Genomic DNA, 25,311 nt, shown 5'->3' on the forward strand with positions numbered 1-25,311 from the left:
TCTGGAAAACCGAAGGTCCACCTGTTCAGTTTTGGGGGCACTGGAAGTGATTTTAAGGTTTGAAGCCGAGAAAGTGTGGCTGAATGCACAGGGATCCCAGAACTCTGTGCCTTATCAACTGAGCCAGCTGAGAAATTTCCTTATAGTTATTCTCACCCAGAATTGGAATAAAGGGCTCAGTGTGAAGTTGGGATAGTGCAGCTTCTTGGTTTAATACTTTACAGATTTTTGGAACCGAATGCACCCTGAAGTGAAAAGCTGCCTTTTTTTTTTTTTTTTTTTTTTTTTTTGCTGACCTTGTTGGATGGCTAATACTGTTTCTGGGAAATAAGAGAAACAAGCGACTCATTGTTGGCAGGAGCCGAGAGAGGCGCAAGAAGGGCGAGAGACGTGTCTGCAGCCCTTTTTCCCCCTTCATTGTATCGTGACTGAGTCCAGGCTGGACTGAGGCTGGGTTTTTCTTTTCTACCTCCGTAGACATGTGTTTTCCATCAGACAGGGCTGCGTGACACCTGACATTGGCCAGTTCACATGAGTTAAGCCATGTACGGCCCATAAACAGAGAGGAAAAGACCCGCAGCTGCACCCAGACACTCTTGCTGCTGAAATATTTTTGAAGCTTGGTGTGGCTGGGTCTGCATATATGTCAGATACGATTTACACCTGTATGTTTTGGCTTCTATCTGTTGCACATCATTACTTCCCCAAAGCCGCTGTGGCCAGAAGGGCTAGTATTGCCTGATGGCGGCACCTCTTCTCCTTGAAACCTTCCTGAATTATGAAATGTAACTCTTCAAAGTTATCTGATTTTGTCTTTTAAAAATTTTTTTTTTAAGGACTGAAGAAGAAAGCCCTATACCATTTTCTGTAAAACCAGATCACACAGGGTGTCATTGTAACATGTGATCCGTGTTGATTTCATCATTTTATAAGTAAATAAGTTAATTAAATTAGTCTGCCTTAGACCTTTTCATGAAATAGGGAAAAGGAAACTCCTCTTAATCCTTGTCACCAAATTTAACTCAGTAAAAATTTTTTTTTTTTTAATTTTTTATAGCTACTTTTATTTTTATTTATTTATTTATTTTTGGCTGTGCTGGGTCTTCGGTTTGTGCGAGGGCTTTCTCCAGTTGCGGCAAGCGGGGGCCACTCTTCATCGCGGTGCTCGGGCCTTTCACTATCGCGGCCCCTCCCGTTGCGGGGCACAGGCTCCAGATGCGCAGGCTCAGTAGTTGTGGCTCACGGGCCCAGCTGCTCCGTGGCATGTGGGATCTTCCCAGACCAGGGCTCGAACCCGTGTCCCCTGCATTAGCAGGCAGATTCCCAACCACTGCGCCACCAGGGAAGCCCTAACTCAGTAAATATTTTTTGATTGCAGGACAGGGCAGTGCTTGGTGGTCAATGCAGGCGATACCAGCCATGCATTCCAGCATATTCCCTGGGCTTCCTAGGTTTGTCACAGTCTATGCCTGTGATTTGTGCTGAGTCACTTAACCTTCCAAGTTTCTTCATTTCAAAAATGAGTGAATTGGCTTAAGTCAGTGGTTTTAAATTGTGTCCCAAGGCCCCATGCCAGGGTTTCAGGGGCATGTGAGCAGAAGCTAAGCTTAGTTAGTATTCAGTCTCCAAGAACTGTGTCTGTTCAACATATTTTAAAACTTTGTTTAATATTTTGACACAAGAGTTGGGAAACGCCTGTAGGGAAAGCACAGTGAAAGCCAGACCAAGAAAATTTAGAGAAGAGAGTCAAAAGGGCTGCCATTTAAGCGCTCACTGGCACCGGCACAGGCCCCAGGCGTGTTGTGAATGAGCCCCTGCACATGTGGGGTGTCTCTGCCTCATGTCATATATCAGGCTCTGGAGAAAGATCCTGCTGCTAAAAAAAAGGATTGAGAACCCTGGTCGAAATGGACTAAGCCCCTTCCAGCCTGAACTTCCATGGTCATGCTTCAAAGTAGGGTAAATACATGGCCCCAGCTGTGATGAGTGTGGTGGGGTTTGTAAACCACTAATGATAAAACAGAGCAAAATGCAATGGGTCCTGAACAGGGAACTATGTTCTGGAAGGAAAGAGAAGGCAGCAACAAAAGTCTAGTATTCATTAAATATTCACTTATAAGATTAGGGGAGTAATGATTAAAATGCATCCTCAAGAGAAAGAATTGTGTCTGTGTGTGTGGTGGGGAGGGATTTCCAGTTTATTCTGAGTTTTCTTCTTTATTATGTTTCTTTTAAATTAGAAAAAAGTCTATGCTGATCATCTTCTTACAAATGAACTGATATTTTACACCAATTTCTGACCCATAAACCCTGAAGTTTAGTTCAGGGAGAATGTATTTAGTGCCTACTGTATGCATCAGCAAGTCAGGTTTGAAATGCACTCAATTATTTTTGTTCTATGTTTATAAGGAAGATCCATATCATTGGGGTTGGTTCCAAGGGGCAGGGGAAGACTTGGCTCCTTCCTAGGTCTTATTTATAAAGAGCACAAATCCAGCCCCCAGGAAAGTGAGAGTTCAAATCACAGGAAGAAAACACTTCAGTGTTTCTTAAAAGAGCTTCTGTTCTGTGTGTATAGCCCAACCCAGAATCCAACAGGAAGGATGTCCTGACTTTCAGCCTTAACCAAGTGCATGTTTACCAGTGATGCAATGCAATGTCATAAATAGTGCTTGATTTCCTTAAAAAGTTACAGAGTAAGTGCAGGAGTCATCTTCCCTCTCCAATTACCAAGTTGTATGGGTACAAGAGGACAGCCAGCTAGTTGTAACCCATGGAGGACACACTGAGAGCTAATCTGGGCAGCCTGACTGTCATTCTAAATATCCAATGGTTATTTCATACGGGCGCTGGTTCTCTTTGTAAGGAAACACATTAGCGTGGAAATAGGAAACTTGGGTTCTACTGCCATGAGTTAGCTCTGGGGACACGGACATTCACAGGCTTAGGGTGACCAACCATCCCGTTTGCCTGGGACTCTCCTGGATTTTAGCCCTGAAAGTCCTGTGTCCCAGGAAACCCGCTGGTCAAACTAGGGCAACTGGTCACTCACTGGGACAGACCCGTTTCAGCACTTGTAGAGCAGGGACAGAGAATGGAGTGACCGTCAAGCTTCCAGTTAACAGTCCGTGATGCAGGAGAGCTTGTGTTGCCCTCTCATGGGTGTTTAGGTGTCTGGGATGTGTTTCTGATGCAATTTATACAAACGTATTAGCCCAAACGTCAAACTGAATTAAACACCTGGTCCAAACGGGAGGAGGAAGTTTCCCACATCCCAAATCAAGTGTATTACCCAAGGTGTGTACAGTATTCGAATGTTGCATATTCATCTACTTTGAGGAAACTGCAACCAGATTTTTAGAACAAGTCAGCCTCTTCAAAGCTCTTCCCACACTCAAGGGATGATGTTAGAAGGGTTCTTTGGAATGCTTGATGTTTTATCATAGAAGCTTGTAAAAAAAAGAAAGAAAGAAACCCCAAAACTAAACTAAAAGGTTACTTTGAATATGTGGAACTGAAGTTCATTTAGCAAGATTCTGTTTACCACCCGTGAAAAGTGAAGTACAAATTAAACCATCTTTGAGATTTTCCTGTTAAATAACATTTGCTGATGGAGAATTTCAGCAGATATTCTGGCAGTCTCTTATAACCCTTGCTTTCCCTGCATTTTGTTTTGTTTTGTTTTTCTGTTACTTTGTATCTTGAACAACAGTGGGTAACTAGCAAAAGGTATTCCTCTTTGCCCTCCCCAGACTCACATGTGCCTCAGGGAGAAGGATTTGAAGGGAGTAAAGTAATTTCTGTGTCTTTCTAGGGCTTAGGTGTGGCTTCTAGCCATTGGCAAGCTGGTTGTCCTTTCCATAATCTGCTCAGAGCCAGCCCCATGCAGGCCCGTGACAGGTTTTGTAGTTGAGCCTAATCTTGTGGTTTTGTTTTCTTCATTTGGCATTTTGTGTGTGTGTGTGTGTGTGTGTGTGTGTGTGTGTGTGTGTGTGTGTGTGTGTAACCATAGCCTATTTTAAAAACAGGGGAAGCAAGCCCAGGACACAGAAAAGCAATCCACTGAACCTCTCCGAGGCCAGAAAGACATTTGTCAAACATTCCAGGAGGCCCTCTGGACAACCTGATTCCCTGGCCTCCCTCCTCGTCTGCAGCTCCTGGCCTGGGGAAGCTGCCCAAACACTTTGTCTGTGAGCTGTCGCTCTCTGTTCCTGCTGTTGCAAAAGGCAAAAGTTCAGGAGTGAAGCCTTTACCTTTTCCATGTCTGCTTCTTATACAACAAATGACTTGTAGGCTTAGAACTGAGTCCAGGGACCTTCCTGGCCTCGAGCCTACTTGTGGGGCTTTGTAGACGTGACCAAGTGTGTTTGCTGGAGTAGGTCAGAGGGTGCATCAGTGTCCTTAAACAGAGAGTCCGGGTAGTCACCCCCTCTGCGCACCCCATTCCCATGTTGACCGTTTACTTCACCAAGGATACAATCATTAAATCAAAAGAGTGTTCATATCTCAGCTGCTGTGGAGTTTTGTTTTTCTTGGTGTTTTCTTTTATACTGAATAATAGCAGTGAAATGTTTCTGGTTACATATCTGCAGAGCTTGGTTACGTTTGATTGCCAAACACAGAAGAGAAAGCCAATTATCAAAGAAGAAAGAAAAAAAAAGAGGAAAAGGAGATGAAAAGAATGAAAAAGATAAATGTGGATTTCAATTTAAATTCTGACTCTCTTGGAAGGAAAAACAAAGAAGTCTCTGCTTTAGTTTTTTTTTTTTTTTCTGCTTTAGTTTTGATGCATTCCTGCTTCAATGGAGAAATCTTCTGTTTGGGTTATTCCTTTCTGTGGGGACTGGCAAAAGTCTAGAACTTGACTAGGTCTTTAGCCTTTTTGAGGCATTTAATGGCAGTCTGCCCTTAACTGGTTTGGCCTCAGATACTGCATTTGAGATACTCTGCTTGTTTTCTTTTTTTTTTTTTTTTTTTAAACTGAACTATTCTCTCCCTAAAATGTTATGGAATATTATCCCAAGGAGTATTTTGTTCATTGCAAGTCTAGATGTTTTCCTTCCCGTGCTCTCCTGAGGACCTCCTCTCTGTTTATCTCTGTCTTGGGCCTCTTTTGCCTCTTTGTCTTTGAGTAGCTAGAACCTCAACCATCGGTGAACTTCATGAGATTCAACCTAATAAAAGATTCAAAAGCAGTCTGAAATGAAACGTCTACAGGAAGCAGAGTGACAGGTTGAATCATGGGCACCTGGACTGAGTCAGGCAGGACATCTGGCTTCTAGGCCCTGGACCATTTTATGATCTCGACCAAATTCACTGTTTCTCTGGGTATTGTTTCCTCACCTTCACAAGGAGAAGTTGCACCAGGAAGGCTCTTAGTTTTGAGGATCTTGACTATAGTTTAAGCCTTATTCGTTGTTTTTCAAATAATTTGGGGGTTACCTCCTTTCACTCCACCAAGAAGATATTTTGCCTATTTGATGCATACATGGCCGTGCTTTTGTCTTCTGTTTTTTACTTTTACATTTTTATGTTTTACATAAATAATAAATGCACACAGAAAAACTTCAAACAGTGCAGAAGAGGAAAAGGAAGATCTCCTCCCATCCTTGACACCCAGTTTCCTCTCCAGAGGCACCCACTGTTGTGTATTTTTCTAGAGAGATTTGCTGTATATGTGTTGATATAATATGAATTCCCACTGCCTCCATTTTTCTAGTTACAAATAGTGGCATGCTCTTACATACATTTCTTTTCCTTGGATTTTTTTTCTCCCTCTTCTAAACATTGTTTCTTAGAGATTGTTCCATAGAAGGACCTACAGAGCTTCTTCATTCTTCGGAATAGTCACATAGAATTCCTCTGAATGAATGGATCATGATCTCTTATTGGTGGATACTGTTTTTGGTCTTTTGCTGTTATGGACAATACTATGGTGAATATTCTCATACAGACTTCTCCGTTGGTGGGTGTGCTTTATTTTGAAAACAAAGCCACTGGCTAAGTTCTACTCTTTTCCAGTCACTACAGTTAATAGCTGGAGATGTTTAGTCTGAGTGTAGTCTGAATGGTCAAATCTAAATTAAATGGAAGAAAGCAGCGTGTCCACCATGCCTCCCCAATGGATGGTCGCTGTAAGGGCTGGTGTTTCAAAGGCTCACAAGGGTGTGGTTTTGGAAGAGATCTTCTCCAAGTCTTAGACTCCCCCAGATAAGGATGCAGACATCAATAAAACCTGCCAAGCAGTATCTGGACAGTGTGTGGAGTGGAGTAACGGAATCCTGTGTGAGTAGACTGACTGACAATGCTGTCTTCCCAAGTTACGGCAGATAGTTCTGTTCCAATTGATTTGTCATGTCAGTAAGTCCCAGACCTGAGCCAGTTTTAATATTTTTCAAAGACTCTGAGTTATAAAAATTAATATAACCTCTGAACTGCTGACAAAAAAATTTAACATTTTTAAGCTTTTTCCTAACCTGGGGATTTCTGATATTGGAAATATTCAATTTACACATTTCTCTTATAGACACAATTGGGTTTTTTTGGTTTTTTTTTTTTTTGTCTATAGTAGTTACATCAGAAAAATAGGAGCATACTTTTTCAGAAGGTTCAGAAACGACTGTGCCTGGAGATAATCACTATTCTTCCATCTAAGCTTCCGTCTCCTGGCCTGAAAGAGGTCTTATGAATTAAACCCTTCTGGATATCTGGACTTTGTCTTACTTGAACTGGTATTTAAGAGAACTTTTCCCCAATGTCACAGTGTGTGTCCCATCCCTGACCCTCCCACCCAGGCCTTCAAATAGAGATCGTGATTATGTTCCAACAAGCTGTAGAAATTAAGTGCTTATTTCAGTTATTTTGGCACTGATCACAACTGTGCTTTTTTTCTGTTCTCAAACTAAGAACATAAGGAATGCCCAGCTGGTTTCAGTCACTCATCCCATCGTTTACTGAGTTTCCCTGTGTGCCAGGGACGGTGCCAAGAAATGAGAGTTCTTGGTGGTGGGCTTGATTCAGGAAGTGAAGCCCAAACTGTTTGGGCAGAATTCTCCAGTATCTTACTTTGCCTTGAGTGACTTCCCTGGGATTGAGCAGACCTGTGCATCTGTCCAAACCTTCCTTGAGCCCTTCCTAATTGTAACCTGAGCAACCTTTGTCCCAGGGCCCTGTTTTGAGTGCTTTGAGGGTCTGCTGTTTAAGTGGCGCTTCCTTGCCATCAACTGAAGGGAAACTGTGTGTTAGAGGGGTTGCCTCCGTTTCAGTGATCGTTCCTGGTCTTCAGTTTCAGGTGTGGCAGAGGGCGGCCAAGGACAGTTGAAAGGGCAGGTGGATGAGGTGTCGGGGGTTCAAGTGTGGCCCTGGTTCCACCTGTTTCTAAGCAGAGCACGCCCCTCACCTCCCTGGGTTTCACAAAATAAAAAGCCGGACTAGATGCTTTCCAGGAATCCTTACAAAGCCTAACATTCTAGCGCTCCACAGCCAAGCATAAAAACCCACCTCATTTCTTCATACCTTCCTTGTGAGTTCCTGTGAAGGCAGGAGCTGTTTATTCAACTACAGACCCAGTGCCCAGCACACAGTGGGAATGTGATAAAGACTTGAGTGAGTTATAAGGCAATTTCAAAAAAACTATTTTTACCCCACCTCTACTCCCATCCAGAGGAAGTTCCTGTCATGGAATTAATTCTTCCTTAAGGAAACCAGTTCTTCTACAGAAAATCTTCAGTGTTGGTATTTTCTTTTCTTTTTTAAAATTTTACTGGCGTAAAAAAAAAAAAAAAAAAAATTTACTGGCGTAGAGTTGATTTACAATGTTGTGTTGGTTTCAGGTGTACAGCATAGTGATTCAGTTATACATATACATATATTCATTCTTTTTCAGATTCTTTTCCCATATAGGTTATTACAGAATACTGAGTAGAGTTCCTTGTGTTACACAGTAGGTCCTTGTTGATTCTCTATTTTATATATAGTAGTGTGTGTATGTTAATCCCAAACTCCTAATTTATCCCTCCCCCCTACGTTTCCCCTTTGGTAACCATAAATTTGTTTTCTAAGTCTGTGAGTCTGTTTCTGTTTCGTAAATAAGTTCATTTATATCATTTTTTAAAATTAGATTCCACATATGAGTGATATTATATGATATTTGTCTTTGTCTGACTTACTTCACTTAGTATGATAATCTCTAGGTCCATCCATATGGCTGCAAATGGCATTATTTCATTCTTTTTTTATGGCTGAGTAATAGTCCATTGTATATATGTACCACATCTTCTTTATCTGTTCCTCTGTCCACGGACATTTAGGTTGCTTCCCTGTCTTGGCTATTGTAGATAGTGCTGCAGTGAACATTGGCGTGCACGTATCTTTTCGAGTTATGGTTTTCTCCAGATATATGGCCAGGAGTGGGATTGCTGGATGCTATGGTAGTTCTATTTTTAGTTTTTTAAGGAACCTCCGTACTGTTCTGCATAGTGGTTATACCAATTTACATTCCTACCAACAGTGTAGGAGGGTTCCCTGGTACTTTCTTTTCAATGTGTGTGTGTGTGTGTGTGTGTGTGTGTGTGTGTTTTCTACACATTCATTTAATACATAGTTGATTAGGCTAATTTAAAATTCATCGAAGAAAGTTTAGTTATAAAATATATTCCCTCGTAATATCCATAACAAACTGAAGATCTGAAATATTTTACTTTGAACTTTAAGTAAAGTCTGCCAATAATTTTATCTTTTAAAGGTAGTGATACCAAATATAGCAAAAATTGAGTGTTTTTTCCCTCAGAAATGAAGTAAGTATGTAAAATTACACATTGTTGCCTTTGGCCCTGACCTAGGAGCAATAGACTGAAAAGCATGGTTTTCTTTATTGTAGGATATTACCCAGGCAGAAGTTAAGCAAATTTGACAGGTAAACTGTTTTGAGGAAAGCTAGCACTTTTTAAGATGCATTTTTTGGCGGGGGTGGGGGTGGGGGGAGACACCAATTACAGAATTTATTAAAGGATTACAATTTTTTTTTTCTAAAGTGAAGTACTGCATGCCAAAATTTTAAATGTTGGTAAATGCAGACAAATAGAAAATCCTTAAAAAGTTTCAAACACTTCTTGTGGCTTTATCCAATCACAAACGCTGTTAGCATTTTTATATAATTTCTCACAATAATTCTCACTAAATGATTCTCTAATTATTCACTAATAATTTCTCACTAAATAATTTCTTTGGGGCACCCTCTTTTAACAAAGCATGAATGGCGTCCTGCTTTTGTGTAGGTCACTGATCTAGGTACTATGTTTTACATGTCACTCGTCAATTCACTCATCCATCCTAAACATTATTATTATTTTTTTTTTTAAAGAAAGCTGCGTTTTATAGCTACTTTATTTATTTATTTATTTATTTTTGGCTGTGTTGGGTCCTCGATTCGTGCGAGGGCTTTCTCCAGTTGCGGCAAGCGGGGGCCACTCCCCATCGCGGTGCGGGGACCGCTCTTCATCGCGGTGCGCGGGCCCCTCACTATCGCGGCCCCTCCCGTTGCGGAGCACAGGCTCCAGACGCGCAGGCTCAGCAGTTGTGGCTCACTGGCCCAGCCACTCTGCGGCATGTGGGATCTTCCCAGACCAGGGCTCGAACCCATGTCCCCTGCATTAGCAGGCAGATTCTCAACCACTGCGCCACCAGGGAAGCCCCTAAACATTATTTTCTACCCACCACCTATCGATGATCACATGCCCTCCTTAGCCCTGCCATAAGCATGCAGGTTATCTGAGACCGTGCATACACACCCCCGGATGTCCTGGTGAAATTAGCTTTTATGTTGTGTCAACTTTTGTGGAATTTACTTACGACCACTATGTTCTATGGAAGGTTTAAAATGTACTCTAGAACACAGGCAAGGTGTGAAATCAGGTTTTTAACAGGGCACAAAAGCCAAGACTAGGTGAGTCAGGAGAGGGGCCGGTATCTGAGCCTCCATGAATTGGATTAAGGTAATAATTACTTCAACAGTAATGATTAACAGGAAAGTGCTTTGGAAGGAATCTCAGGAATCTATAGTGTAAAGCGCAAAGCGTTCTGATGATCTCTGTTTGATAAGGAGCTGTGGTCCCTGGTCATTAACCCGCCTGTTCGTCCCCCCTGTAGTGATGAATCACCAGCACCAGCAGCAGATGGCACCCAGCTCCCTGAGCCAGCAGAGTCTCCCTCCTCAGAACCCACCAGCAGGGCTCATGAGTATGCCCAACGCGCTGACCACGCAACAGCAGCAGCAGCAGAAACTTCGGCTTCAGAGGATCCAGATGGAGAGAGAGAGGATTAGGATGCGTCAAGAGGAGCTCATGAGGCAGGTATGGCCTTCGGTGGGACCTGATGGCGGCTCCGTGGCCTTTGGTGGCAAGGCTAGTGGGTAGGTGTCTACTTGCCATCAGAGTAAATACATCTTTCTCCAGCAGCATTAAAAGCCCAAAGCGCTGCTTCAGACTTCCAACATCTGTTTGCACTGTCTTGAGAGCCAAACTTATACAAGTACAAGGACTAGCTATATCAGCATGGCTGCCTTTGGCTTTCACTGCGAATCACTAGAAGGAGAGAAAGAATATGTTCCAGTTACTTATTACTTTGTAATGCATTATCGCAAAACTCAGTGGGTTAAAACCATAGCCATTGTATTATATCACGCCATTTCGTGGTCGGGAATTGGGGCAGGGCTCAGCTGGACTGTTCTTGTGCTGTACGTGATTTTGACTGAGGTCACTTAGCGGTGGTCGACCGGTGGGTGGGCTGGCCTGGAGGGTCCAGGGTGGGTTTACTCAAGTGTGTGGCACCATGGAAAGGGCCGCTGGAAGACTGAGCATAGCTAGGACTAAAAGCTGGAGTATTTGCCCACGGCATCTCTAGCATGGCAATCTCAGAGCAGTGGGACGTATTACGTAGCAGCTTGGGTCTCCCCAGGAGAATGTTCTGAGAAGACAGGAATTGAAAGCTGCCAGGGTCTTGGGGCCTGGCTCTGGAAACTGCCGCAGAGTCAGTTCTTCCATATTCTCTTGGACAGAGAAGTCACAGCACACCCCCCACAACCCCCAATTAGAGCAGATAGCAGAGGGGATGTTCCATGGAAGAAATGACAAAGAATCTGCAACCATCTTTGATCCACCGTGGAGCATGAGAAAAAGAAAATTTAGGGAGCATGAGAAAGGAAAATGTTTTGCATACAGACTCTGATAGAGTGCTCTGCAAAACCCCCTGGGCTTTGATCAGGCACCTTTGTGCCATTTCCTCATTCAGTCAGTCAGTCAACAGAGTGTGTGTCCTCTGTGAGTCAGGCTCAGGGCCTTGCTTCAAAAAATAAAGGAAAGAAAATCCCTGAAGGAGCCCACAGTTTTCTCCCTGCTTCAGTGGCTTGGTCTGTGCAAGAGCAGAATTCTCTTCTGTGTTGCTAAACTAATGTAGCACATGCTTTCAGGTCTCATAAATTTTGCTGGCTGCATTTTGGGGAGGAAGGCTTCAGTTTATTGTTTTAATTCTTCAGACTTTGCTTTATGACTCACATGAAGCAAGATACATGGATAGCTTCCTTTCCATGTGGACGGAAATGAGTAGCTTTAACTGTTCCAGAATACTTTCTTACAGGGGGCTGGGGGTATTAGGGTAAACACTATTTTTTCTTTTAGTTATATCTGATACTTTCAAAAATATACGTTGACTGCCATAGGTAAATAATGTATTTCTTATCAAATAAATTCTAAAATATAAAGTATCTACACTGTGTGAAGTTTAAAAAACATGATGAATTAAAAGAATTCTTTATACATAGCCTTTGAAAATGTGGGAAATGAATATAAATTGTGCTTTGTTATTCTGTTGAACTATCCTCTAAATTTGAGGCATACAACTTTGTAATATAACCATCGTTGTGCTTTTTTTACCCTGAGGATTTATGTCTGAACTTTCACGGTTATTTCAGGGTAGCATTTGTTTATACTCTTTTTAGATATACAGTATCATGTTTCTTAGCAGGAAATGATTGTATTATGGTTTTCTGTCTTTGGATAATAATTCTATTTGGAATAATTTATCTATTTTATAATATAGAGTAAATAGAAATAGTATTATAGTAGCATTTATAAGTTTTAATGTTTTTTTTTCCCCCCACAAAGAATGACTTGTGTCTCAGTTTCTGCCTCGTTCTGTGTTTCTCTTTCTCCTACCCCACCTCCTCCTTTCCCACAGAAAGTATTTCTGAAAAGGGGTGGAGAAAAGTGCCCCAAATTGTTTCCTTTATTCCAACCGTAGGTGCCTTTGAACCAGAATGTTAGTATTGATGGTTCATATTACAGAAATACCAACCAAGTGCCTTAAATGCTGATCCCTAGAGGCTGTGGAACTTGGAGTATTTTGCTGCATGACAGTGTCGATTCCACTGTACAGGACCTCGGGGAGGGACGCTGTCCAGAGGCTCCTGTAGTTCAGCTTTGAACATGCGAGCACGCACGTGTGTGTGTGTGGTTAGAGGAGGAGAAGAAGACGGAATGGACGGTTCCGATGTCTTTTTATCTTTATTATGGATCCAGGAGAAAAGGTCTAAAGAGACTTTTTTAAGTCGTGGCAGACATTTTCCCCCATCCAGAAGCAGCCTGCCCCTCAGGGTCAAAGATATTATTTAAGGCCATACAGTAAATGGTGTCGGAGTGTTTGATGACAGTGGCATTTGCCATGATGTCTGATTGTCCAGGTGTGGATTAGTGGATTATGTGTATCACCTTTGTGGTTTTTTGTTTTTTTTTTTTTACCTCTTTCTTTTGGTGCTTTGCACTTAAGCCTCACTATTTGCACTTAAGCCAGGATGGGGCAGGGAAATGGATTGGAAGTAAAAGTGATATTTGGCTCACCTGTTTAGCTGCCTTCCAGCACTGGGTAGGAAGGTAGAGGGAGGGAGGCAATGGTGGTCCTGATGAGCTCTGAAGATTGTCTGTTCCATTTGTTCCTTCTGTCCCATTCTCTGTTCTACGTAGTCAACAACTTCCTGAATATCCTTTGCTTTCTGGGCACTTTGTAATTCTCCTGGCCTCCCTCTAGTTTGCAGGAGGGCCCTAGCTGTACAGCCTGTCTTCTTGAAGTCCCTGCCCAGCAGGCAGGCCCTGACCTTCCTATCAAGGGAGAATTTCTGGGAGAGAGGCCCCTTCCTAGGCTCCATCTCTATGATAGGAAAGGAGGTTGGTAAATTTTAATAAGTAGAATGAATTTGTTCCTAATTCTTGGGAAGTCATCAGTACTCTGTATATTTTTATCATTGTTAAATATATGATAAATGTGAAAGGTCCTTATAAATTATATGCCATGTAAATATTGTTTTATTTTTCCTTTTTCTTCTCCTTCTCCTTCTCCCTCTTCTTCTTTTTTCTGTTTCTGTGCCATTGTTCCTCTAGGCATGTAGTCTGATGTGCTGTGGAGAAAACAATTCCTCGGTTCTTGTTCCACAGTCTGACGTACACCTCACAATGCCAAGGGCTCAGACGTTAACTTGTCACTGAAATCATGCCAGAGATATTAACAAAATGAAGTTGAGGAAAGTCTGATTACAGATCTGAAGTGAACCTCCATTATTTCAGGATGGAAAATTATTTTTTTTTCATTCCTTCTTTTATCTCTTCATTTGCTTATTCACCCAACATTTATTTTGTGGGAAATAATAAAAAGATAAGTGGGACATGGCTGCCTTCAGATAACTTACATTTTAGCAAAGGAGACAAAATGATGAACTCTAATCCAGATTGGTGGCCAGAAGGATAAATTCAAACCATTCCCTACTTTGTGGGGTCCCAGTGGCTGCCATCTTTCACTTTCGTAGCTGGAGCAGGGACCAGATGCACCAGAGCCCGGAGTTCTGTGAAAATGAGCATAAGGTGCTTCTTTCTTTCTTTTCCTCGTTCCCACAGGCCAACAGGTTGTGGAATAGCTACAGAACTTGGATCAAAGGGCTGGTGAGGTTTGGTATCTCCCCTGATTAGGAATCTTTTGAAGTAGGAGAGTTTTGTTAAAAATGATCCCTACAATTTAGCATTGGCTGCTGTAGCAACAGAGTTGAACTGCTTGTATCTGATTTGATGAATTATCTCAGAATGTGGCAGGTGCTCCGAGGGCAGGGGTGCCACGAGCCCAAGGGGATCCCAGCCAGGTCTGCAGTACATGTTCTTATTAGGAAAGTGGAACTTTCTCTGCTTTCAGCGTCTATCACAGACATTCTGGAGAATGAATTCTCATGAAAGACGTTCTCCATTGTCCGTGATAATGAGTTTTATTTTTGCTAAGTTTTCCAAAAAGCCATGAAGCGGTTTCAGGCTCATCTAAGAAACGGCAACCCTAGAAAAGAAAGCAATTCTCAGCTGAAGATGTACTTCCTGCTACCTTCATATTAAAAAAAAAAGTTAGAATTCAGTTTATGAAGTTTTTTTAAGTAAAAAAATAGTTTTTAACTTTTTACAATATAATTTAGTCGTTTTTTTGTTTGTTTTCTCTGATTGAGATGAGAGAAAGCATTTTACTAACTGAAAGAATCCAGACTCAAAAGACTTCATAATGGGATTTCCCTGGCGGTCCAGTGGTTACCCTCTGTGCTTCCACTGCAGGGGGCAGCGGTTCGATCCCTGGTCGGGGGACTAAGATCCCGCATGCCTCGCGGTGCAGCCAAAAAGAAAAAGGAAAAGAAAAAAGACTTCACAATGTATGATTCCATTTACATGACATTCTGGAAAGGGCAAAACTATAGGGACAGAGAACAGATGAGTGGTTGGTAGAGTTAAGGATCGGGGAGAGGCTGCCTCCACAGGAGAGGCACTAGGGGGTTTGGCGGGGATGGCACAGTTCTGTGTCTTGCTTGCAGTGGCTGTTTCACAACTGTATTATGTATTTGTCAAAACTTAGAACTGTACAGTTTCACAGAGTGAATTCGACTCTAAATAAAGATAATAATAAGGTAAAAGTGTCGCACAGAAAAGACAAAACACATTCATTGTAGAAAATGTTTAAAATAATCAAAACCAAAAAAGAACGTAATCATCACTTATACTCTTACCTAAAGAGAGCAGCTATGAAGATGTTGGTGATTTCTCTCCAGTCTTTGTATGTATCCATGGGTATTTTGTTTTTAAAAACAAAACTGGTAGTGGAGAATACTACTGTTTGTTATCTCTTTTTCTTAATATATTGGGAAGTCATTTATTTATTCTGTATCAGCCATGGAAGTTGTGCTGTGAGTTTGGACATATCTATTCTAAGCTGCCTAGAATCCTTTCTACAACGGTTCTGGACATAAATTTTAAAATACTATGAGCCACACATGCCCACAAGACTATAGACTATTCTGCTGTTACAGCTTAAAAACCAGCACAATGTTTGTTCAGTATCATAAAGGGCATGTTTACAACTTTACCGGAGGAAATGGGAAATTTGCGTAACTCGTAAGAAATTGAGAAACAGGCTTCTCAGTCCCTATTTACCCTCTGAAAGAACAATTCCTTGACATAAAAGCAGACTCTTGGCTTTATCTGAGGAGAGTATTTCGTTGTATTATTCATTTAAATATGAAGCTGGGGGACCCTCTGCCTCAAAGATGATCTTAACCTCGAGGACTTCCCGTCAGCCCCCAGGGCCTGGAAGGAGTCTTAAGTGAAGAAGCCTTCGCTCCCTCTGCGTTGTTGGGAAATGGTTATTATTCCCAGGCAGACTCAGCACTGCTTTTACCCCCATCCTTCCCTTAATTGAGCCTCAGCGGACAGGAGAAAGCAGCTTGTCAAACAAAAATGCTGACTAAGCCCGGCCTCTGGTTGCCAGGGCAACAGGGACAAGGGGAGAGGGCTTGGGCAGGAGGCCTCAGAATTCTTCTGGCAGGTCTCACAGATTTTTGTTGGGCTTGACAGCCACTACCGGGTCTGGCTGGCCAGCTGGCCGGCCTCTCGCAGCCATTCCTGACCGAGGGCCCGGGGGAGGGACACACCCGGCTGTGAGCAGCACTGGTCCAGGGAAGGTTCTGAGGTCTGTGTTTTGTCATGTGAAGAATAGCTATTTAGAGACGTTAAAAAGTGTCATATCATAGCCTAAGTAGTGGCTGCTTCCTAGAGTCTTGCCTTCAGCACATGGGGCTATAATTTCCTTTTAGAAAAGCATTTCAGAGAATTAGGTTTCAGGATTGATTGCAACATCAGAGGTCATGTTGTCCCCCCAGGGCGTGGATCCCTGTAGAGTAACCTGGCTGTCTACGTTCATTCATTCATTTGTTCAACATGCTCTAGGCACTAAATGCACAGCAGTGAACCAATAGGCTTTGTCCCTACCCTCAAAGGGCTTCCATTCTAACTGCTGTCAGTGTTCTATTTGCCTACAAGTCCCAGAAATAATCCATTTTCTGAAAAATACCAATTCTTTTAAAAGGGACCTCCCCCCTTTTTTTTTTTTTTGTCTGTGTTTTGGGTCTTCGTTTCTGTGCGAGGGCTTTCTCCCGTTGCGGCGAGCGGGGGCCACTCTTCATCGCGGTGCGCGGGCCTCTCACTATTGCGGCCTCTCCCGTTGCGGAGCACAGGCTCCAGACGCGCAGGCTCAGTAGTTGTGGCTCACGGGCCTAGTTGCTCCGCGGCATGTGGGATCCTCCCAGACCAGGGCTCGAACCCGTGTCCCCTGCATTGGCAGGCAGACTCTCAACCACTGCGCCACCAGGGAAGCCCAAAAGGGACCCTTTTGAAAGATATTATAAATCAAACACATTTAAAATTTTTATTTATTTATTTATTTTTAAATATTTATTTTTTATACAGTTTTAAAAAATTTTTTATTGAAATACAGTTGATTTACAATGTTGTGTTAGTTTCAGGTATACAGCAAAGTGTTCAGTTATACATATATATATTCTTCTTTTTTAGATTCTTTTCTATTACAGGTTACTACAATTTTTAAATTCATTTTTAAAGGTTCTTTTCCACTTACAGTTATTACAGAATATTGGCTATATTCCCCATGTTGTACGATCCATCCTTGAGCCTATCTTATTCCCAATAGTTTGTACCTCCCACTCCTCATGCCTGTATTACCCCCAACCTCTGTACTGGTAACCATTACTTTGTTCTCTATGCCTGTGAGTCTGCCTCTCTTTTGCTATATTCACTAGTTTGTTGTATTTTTTTAGATCCCACATATAAGTGATATTGTACACTATTTGTCTTTCTCTGTCTTATTTCACTTAGCATAACACCCTCCAAGTCCATCCATGCTGCTGCAAATGGCAAAATTTTGTTCTTTTTTATGGCTGAGTAGTACAAACACGTTTTTTTAAATGGAGGTTCACCAGGTTTGCACAAATGCAAAGCAGCTTCTTATTTCGGATCTTGATAAGATCAGAGGTACGAAGAAATATTCCATCTCGAAATCCATTCAGCTATTTTTCTTAAGTAAAGAGGAGACTATCTAAATTATATAATGTTTTCCTTAATTCGATTCTAAAGGATAACAGAGATTATGGAGCAACACAAGATTGCTGTATACATCCTGAATTAAAAGAGCGTCAAACAGGCCATGGATAATAATTATGGACTCAACAAATGTCTTCCCCGAAGTGTCAGAGTTTCGACAGTCTGAGTCTGGCAGCTGAGCTTGTGTGATGAGGTATTCCAAAAGGGAGGCTCCAGGAAATGTGACAGTGAATTTCTAGAATCCCTTAGCACAGAATTAAAAAGAAATTTACATTGGGCATGGTTTTTTTTTTTTCCTTATAAAGAAGGTAAATAATTCAGCATTCTGCCTCTGAAGTCCGGGGAGGTTTCGGCAGAGAGAGCAACTTCTCTGCACCAGAATAACTGTTTTAATGTTAGGATTTCAAAATATTGTCTTTTTTTTTCTCTTTCATTTGTTTCTACTCACCCCACCCTTTCTAATTAAAACAATACAATCTTCCATTTTTGTAGTATCCCTGGCCACACACACCTAAATCAAGCAGGCACCCTCAGAAGAGTTTATTGTCTTTCCTTTCTCTTTGAAGTACATTCCAGGGAGGGCCAGGGCTGGCTGGCGGGAGACGCTCCCTTAGCCCGGGATGGACAGGGCTGCAGGATGCTTTCAACTGCTGTTGACTTGCTCACCTCCTCTCTTGATTTATTCCACAGGCAGGCTGCAGGCCAGTGGGGAGCTGGAAGGAAAGGAGGTTTGAAGTTTGCTTCCAGGGACACCTTCCGCTTACAGATGGGCCTTTGCCTTTCACACCCCTCCGGCTATTTGACACACCACCCCCTCCCCCAGCCCGTAGGAGAGCGTGCTTTTAAACCCGCATGTAATTATTCGTTTTAGGGAGCTAGATGGAAGACCACAAACTCTGAAAGAGATTCTCAAGCCTTTATTTTGCAACAGTCTTTCCACCCCCAGCTTGGATGTAGAGAAAAAATAAAGTTGTGGTGGAGGAGGGTGGGGGTGAGGTTACCAGGGGCAGCTTTCCAGATCTTTCTGAAATTGGCCTTTAAAATCTGAACTTATAACTTTGCTGGATATGCTTGTGAATTCCCAGGACACTAGCTCCACCCTTATACGTTGAAAAGGATCAGAGAATATGTCCAGTTCCATCTCTTTTCCAATTCAGAGAGGGGAACTGTGTTCAGGACAGTGAAACAGGCCACTTCATTAAATCCTCTAAACTGCCCGAAGGAGGGGGGGTTGGTATTTCTGTTTTATAGCTGGGAAAACAAGCTCAGAGAAATGAAATAACGTGCCCAAGTCCCACAGCCAGTAGGTGAAAGGGCTGAAAATTTGAGATCTGCCTACCTCCATCTTTGGCTTTCCTCTCTTTGCCGCTGTCTGTGTAGTGGCCATGACAACAGACTCTGGGGCCAGATCCTGGGAAAGTTGCTTAGTCTCTCTGTGCCTCAGTGCCCTCATCCATAAAATGGAGACAGTTGGGTTGTCATGAGGATGAAATGAGATATAGTATGTTAAAGCACTTAGGACAGTGCTTCACAAGTAGTAAGTGATACGCAAGTATTAGCTAACATCTCCACCTCCTAAAACATTTAACGCCATGAGTAAGTAGCTCATTCTAGTAACTGCCTCACTGTGCCAGGTTCTTGATAAATATGCTCTTTAATCTTTATAACAGCCCAGCAAGATAAATCTTATGTCTTTTTTTTTTTTTTCTTTTTCTTCAGATGAACAAACTGAAAGGTTAAAAATGTACTCCAAAATGTTATAGCTAGGGAGTAGCTCAGCTGGGATTTGAGCTTTCATCATTCTGAATCCAAGGTACTTTTTCTCCTGTGCCAAGCCCTGGTCATATCCAGTAGCATTTAACCCTCAACAACTGCTTGAAAATTCCAGTGGCCAGTAGCCCAGAGAATTGAGAAGCAGCCAGTTCTATCACTGAACGAACTACTAACTACAAAGCCCTCCATCAGATCTGTCTCCAGTCTGGGGTAGAAGGAATCTTCCTTCTTCCATGTGGCAGTCAATAATAGTTTGAGAGCCATGGTGTGCCACAAGTCTCTCTTAAACAGTTCCCTTGCTTCTTCGTAGGACATGACACTCTGAGCGCTCCCTATCCTGATTTTTCTCCTTTGGTCACTCTTTGTAAAGATCGTGACAAAGCGTAGAACAGCCTTGCACGTGGAGATTGGTAGGTCTAGAGAAGGAGTGCAGATGACTTGAGCTGGAAAGAAGGTTTGGAGCATGTAGATATCGGGGAGATGGACCCCACGAGGCTTGGCCCTTCTGCATCATTTTCTGTTGGAGTCTGTCTCCCCCTCTAGACTCCTTGAAGAGGCAGTTCACTGTCTGTATTTTTCATTGCTGTATCCCTGTTGCCGAGAACAGTACCTGGCACCTGGTAGTCTCCATAGTATTTTTAAAAAATAAATACGGGAGCAAATGAATGAATTGTTGTGGGGACTGAGGGAGACAGTTGACTGAGATTTGGAGCTGGGAGAAGGGGTGACGGCATTAGGAGAAAGCTTGACGTCAGCAGGAAGAGCTGCTTTGGGGCCGGGTGAGGAGTGTACTGTGAGACATGGAGTTTCAGACCCCAGCTGGACGCGTTATTTTGGACTTCAGGGGTGGGAAAGGGGCAGGTAGTGGTTTGCTGTGGTTATGGTTGTCAGGGAAGGCATCCTGGGAAAGGTGGTGTAACAGAACCCCTAAGGGTGGGGGGATGTGTCTTGATGAAGAGGGACCCAAAGTACCGAGGACTTCAGGAAACTGAAGACTTGTTTGGGAGGATAGGGTGGGTGGGAGTGGAAGGGACACTGGGAAAGGATCTTGCTGAACTGGAGTGGCGGTGGGAGATGAGACAGACCAAGGGGCTCAGGTGTGCCTCCAGCTTAGCATTTGTTATCCTGCCTGCACTGGGGCAGCTGGGGAGGGAGCACAGGGTTAGGGCAGCTGCACTGCCAGCTCTGAGTTGGAGACCTGAGTCTTGTCCTAGACCAGCCCTGTTCAACTGTCCCCCTGTTTCCACGTCAGTTCACTTAGGCCAGTGCCCCATCTGCAGCCTTTGCTTCCGCTTCTCCTTCAGTCTTGACTCCCTCATCTTGGTCAAACTAAAGTCAGGTGTTTGCCTTTCATTTCTGCCCGTGCAAGGGCAGCGGAGGTCACGTGGCAGCCAAAATCATACTGCGTCTGGGGCTTAATTTTATACTTAAATTTAGTTTCTTTTTTTTTTCTTTTTTAAATAAGAATCCTCCTTTCTTTGGATGGGGACGTGTTAGTGAGGTTAGTTCTTTTATTTCCAAACCTTAGATTTTGTATTGCTATTCTTCTTCAATTTATGAACAGAAATAGGAAACTATTTTCATTCAAAAAAGGCTAGACCTTTAAAAATTCTAAATATGGGGATTTCCCTGGTGGTCCAGTGGTTAAGACTCCAAACTTCCACTGCAGGGGGTGTGGGGTCCATCCCTGGTCGGGGAAGTTCCACGTGTCACGCAGTGCGGCAAAAAATAAATAAATAATCTAAATATGGAACTATTATATTATAAAATATAATTGAGTGAAATGAAACTTCTCACCATTCTCCACTTATATTAAAAATCAATTTTATGTTATACAAAAAGGTTTACAAACCTCTCCTTGGTAAAATTTTTAAAAAGCTGTATATTCTTAGCCTTGCTGACTCATGATGAAGTTCACATTTGGTGTAATCCTTCCAAGGTGAAAGTTGACCAGGAAAAGGTGTCAGACCACTCAAAGTGGATCAGTTCCATGTGGTAGTGTGACTTTTAAGATTGTTTATTTTTGTTTTTGCTTTTGTTTTGTTTTCTGGGATTGGAATACAGAACATAAGACGATAATAATACTTAGTTAACATTTATTAAGTGGTCTCGTGTGCCAGCACTCCTCTAAGTACCCTATATGTGTTACCTCATTTTATCACCACAGCTGCCCTATTGGGTGGATGCTATTATTAGCCTCACTTTACCAATGAGGAACAAAGAAATTAGATAACTGGCTGGGAGACGGCATGGCTAGGGTTCAAATCCAAGCATTTGGCCCTGGAATCCCTGCTCCTGACCACTCTGCCCTCCTGCTCATCTTCTGTGTTGGGAGCAGGAAAAACACCGTGGGATCATTTCATTAGGATGGAGTTTGAGCCTGGCTAGTTGGGATCTATACAGTAGACTGTTTTACTCATACTTGTGGTTGAAGATGAGAATTGAATGATCTTAGTTAATTTTTCCTTTTATTATTAATTATAATTTAAAATATTTCCATTTGAATTCCAGCAATATTTTTCATTTCTTCATTGAGTGAATATTTATCAAGTGTCACTGTATGCCTGGGTTGTTATACACAGTGGGGATACAGAAGTGAACATGACAAATAAGATCCCTTTCCTCTCTTTACATTCTAAAGAGAAAGACAGACAGTAAATATATAAGTTGCCATCAAGAACACTGAATGTAATCTCTGACTAGATGGCATCTGTTGAGACAGACATCAATGAGGGAGTGAACTTCAGGAAGATCTGAGGGGGGTGTTCCAAGCAGAACGAACAGTTGGAGCAGATGCCGGAAGTGGGAGGAGCAGATACCAGAAGTGGGAGGAGCAGTGGGAAGGGAGTGAAAAAGTGAGGGGGGGGTCCTGTCCGAGACAAAGGAGGAGACCTGGACAGGGCTGTCAGGCAGGCTTTGTGGGCAACCTTCCAGATGGGATAGGGAGCAGGTGGGTTTAGAGCCAGGGGCCAACATAACCTTCACAGTGGCTGCTGTGACTTAAGAATAATCTTAGAATAATCCCGAAGAAAGTGTTGCCCCCTCGGAAAACTTTCTAACTCAGACTGGCCTAATTTATATTGCAAAGTTAGTTTTCAGGTATATTCAACACCTTTTCTGTATTCTCTCTTCCAAGTTAGTCATTCGGAGGCGAAAATGATAGTGCGAGCCCCCTGCAGGCAGAACAGAGCATTGCCTCTTATGATGCCGTGGGGGTCAAGTCCTCAAAGTCGTTAGGGAAACATCGATGCTGAGGAATGGAACTTCAGTTATCTCTCATTTTAAATAGAGGGGACAGATGTGAAATGGCACCATGAAACATTTTCCCTGATATATAATAGTATAGGTTCTTCCAGCTTTGGTTATTATAAATAGTTCTTTTGAATTTCATTTATATATTTAGCCACACACAAGCATTCTTTTAAAATGCATATTGTATCTATTTGACCTATTCCGAGAGTAATTTAAATGAAGAGGAAAGCTTAAAATATCAGAAACTAGATATTTTTCTTATAATTTAAACATTTTATTTTCACATGATGTCATTAGAGATGACAAATAATTCATATATACATCGTATCTATATTTTTTTCCCCAGTGAAGTTCCAGAAATGATTCTTACTGTATTTAAATGCAGACCACCTGGAAACTGCAAATTCAACATGCAACTGCAAATTCACATGTAAAGAAATGCAGCAGTCTCTTCAAGCTGTATGTTTAAATGGGTATCCGTTTAGGGGTAAACTCCACATTTATTCAGAAAGTTTGGAGAATTGGAATATTCTAGTTACAGTTGATTTTTTTGGGTAATGAAGGTTATTGCCCAAAGGATCTTTGCATTTACAGTTTATAAAGGACTAGAAATTATATCATTGACTAGCTGTTTTCAGACTGTGGTTTGTGTGTATGAGTGTGTTTGAGAGGTTGGTGGCCTCTGTGCTCTTCACACCAGGTCCAATCCCTGTTATTCTTGTGTGTGAGGCCTCCAGGTAAGCTTTGGTTGGAAGATAAGATTTCTAATGCACACTGCCTGCCACATAAAAACAACTATAGGAAATAATTCAGTTTTTCTAGATTTAGTCAGAAGGTACTTCCAAGATTGAGATTAAAATCCCCCTTAAAAAAAGAAACCTCCAGTTTTTGGTTTGCTTTTTACAGAGTACTGAATAAAATTTGTTAGTTAAGTATTTGATTATTTGCAATCCAAATGAACAGAGGTGAACCAAGAGCCCTGTCTAGACAGGCTATTTATTTCAGTATAAGTTAACAATGCAGTTTCTTATCAATCAGGTCTTCATGGTTTATAAGAGTCATGCTACCATAACTCCTCAGAACAGTATAATGAACTCTAGTAACCGAAAGTTTTTATGGCCGATGATTTCACTAGACTTGTCTAGACAGCACTTACTCTCTAAAATCATTGTGTGTCGGGGCTGGAAGGGATCTAACACAGACACTGTAACTTAGATGGTCTAAATATTCTGTTTGCCATTGTAGCCATGGTTTTGGGGTTTGAGAGATGGTGAGACCAGTGATTCAGCCTGAGTAGTGGGAAACCGATAGGCATAAATATGGGGAGGGCCTAACTTTGGTTTTGGGTGCATGTATAAATATATAAAAGTATTATTCTCTGGAAACAGCAGCAAATTTGAAAGGAATTTGATGTCTGGTCATGTTTGTCAAAATGGGAGAGACTCCCTAGAGGTTATATCTAGAGAAAGTAATTGCAGTCAGATTTGTAACCTTTTGGATTGACTCTCCTTGGCAAAGTAATGCTAGCTTAAAAAAATGCTAGTGTTTTAATTTTTGCTGATGAAATCCATATGCTATCGAATAGTTAATCGTCAGTGGGATTTGGATTGGATCTGCATGGTTCCCCAAACTTCAGCCATTTTAGTCAACAAAATAATTAGTAAAATATAAAAACTGATTGACTAACAAGCTTTTAAACTGGTTGTTCTGCTCTCCTGGTTATTGATATAAAACTGCCAGATGTGACTTAATGCAGAGCCAGAACTCTGTAATCCCACTGCTTTACTGGCCTATAAGTGGCAAAGACCAGAAGGTACCTGCTGGTCCAGAGGAGTACAGCTGCTTTGATTGACTTAGATTTGGTCTGAGCACCTGGGGTAAAAATAGCCTTGTCTCTGAGAAAGTGTCTTGAGAGGCCCTTATATGATTTGGGTATTTTAAGCAATTGGATGGGTTAGATAGTTGCTATGTAAGTGCCTTGAGGGCAAATATTACATGAGCGTCTCATTAACTTTGTGAACGTGAGAAAGTGACTTATACCTATAAGATTTCTTCAGAAAAAGAACACTAATGATTTCCTGATGATTTTGACGTATGAGGAATAAACGTAAAGTGCTTTTGTGTTTGGTGAAAAGTTTTTATGCGAAGCATCCTTTGCCCCGATCCTTATGACAATGAATGAATCACTCTTGCCTCTCCCTCGGACTGTCATCTCTCTGTAGGAAGCCGCCCTCTGCAGACAGCTCCCCATGGAAGCCGAGACTCTAGCCACAGTTCAGGCTGCTGTCAACCCACCCGCCATGACTCCAGACATGAGATCCATCACTAATAATAGCTCGGATCCTTTCCTCAATGGGTACGTCAACATTTTAGGGCCACTTATTTTTGCTTTCTTTATTATGTGGTATACAGTATAACAGATCTTTGTTTATGTTGGGAAAAGCTGGGGAGCTTGGAGAATGAGGTTAGGATAGAGGGAGGATGTGGAGGGAGGTGGCAGAAAAAAAAAAGTGGAGGAAGAAGTCATCTACCTTTTTTTTTTTAAATCTCAAATTCAAAAATTGGTGCTATGGCATGGAGTAAACCCCTAGTCAATAATTTGAAAGTGGGGATGAACTTACGATTTCAATGGGATGGTGTTGTATAGTAATTATTTAGAAGAATCTTGTGGTTTTATGTGGCCAACAGGGGATAAAAGCATGTCATATGGCAAATAAGGGAGCAAAACAATTAAGAGGTGATGTTTGTGGCGAAATGTGAATAAGGTCTATAGTTTAGTTAATAGTAATATACATTGTCAATTCCTGGTGTTGTTCACTGTACTATG

At 42.0% G+C, this 25,311-nt stretch overlaps 1 protein-coding gene and 1 long non-coding RNA gene across 2 annotated transcripts in view; one reads left to right on the forward strand and one right to left on the reverse strand.

Moving 5' to 3' along the window:
• The window catches only part of WWTR1 (WW domain containing transcription regulator 1), a 129,236-nt gene that overhangs the window by 95,707 nt on the left and 8,218 nt on the right, over nt 1-25,311 (forward strand). The window contains exons 4-5 of the mRNA XM_082394480.1: nt 10,147-10,349; nt 24,707-24,840. Of these exons, the coding sequence (XP_082250606.1) occupies nt 10,147-10,349; nt 24,707-24,840 (337 nt within the window). The remainder of the gene's footprint in view (nt 1-10,146; nt 10,350-24,706; nt 24,841-25,311) is intronic.
• The window catches only part of LOC309629967, a 156,616-nt gene that overhangs the window by 10,244 nt on the left and 121,061 nt on the right, over nt 1-25,311 (reverse strand). The gene's annotated exons all lie outside the window — the stretch shown is intronic.

Source organism: Balaenoptera borealis (genome assembly GCF_965194805.1).
Source record: "Balaenoptera borealis genome assembly, chromosome: 5".
NCBI classification, from domain to species: domain Eukaryota; kingdom Metazoa; phylum Chordata; class Mammalia; order Artiodactyla; family Balaenopteridae; genus Balaenoptera; species Balaenoptera borealis.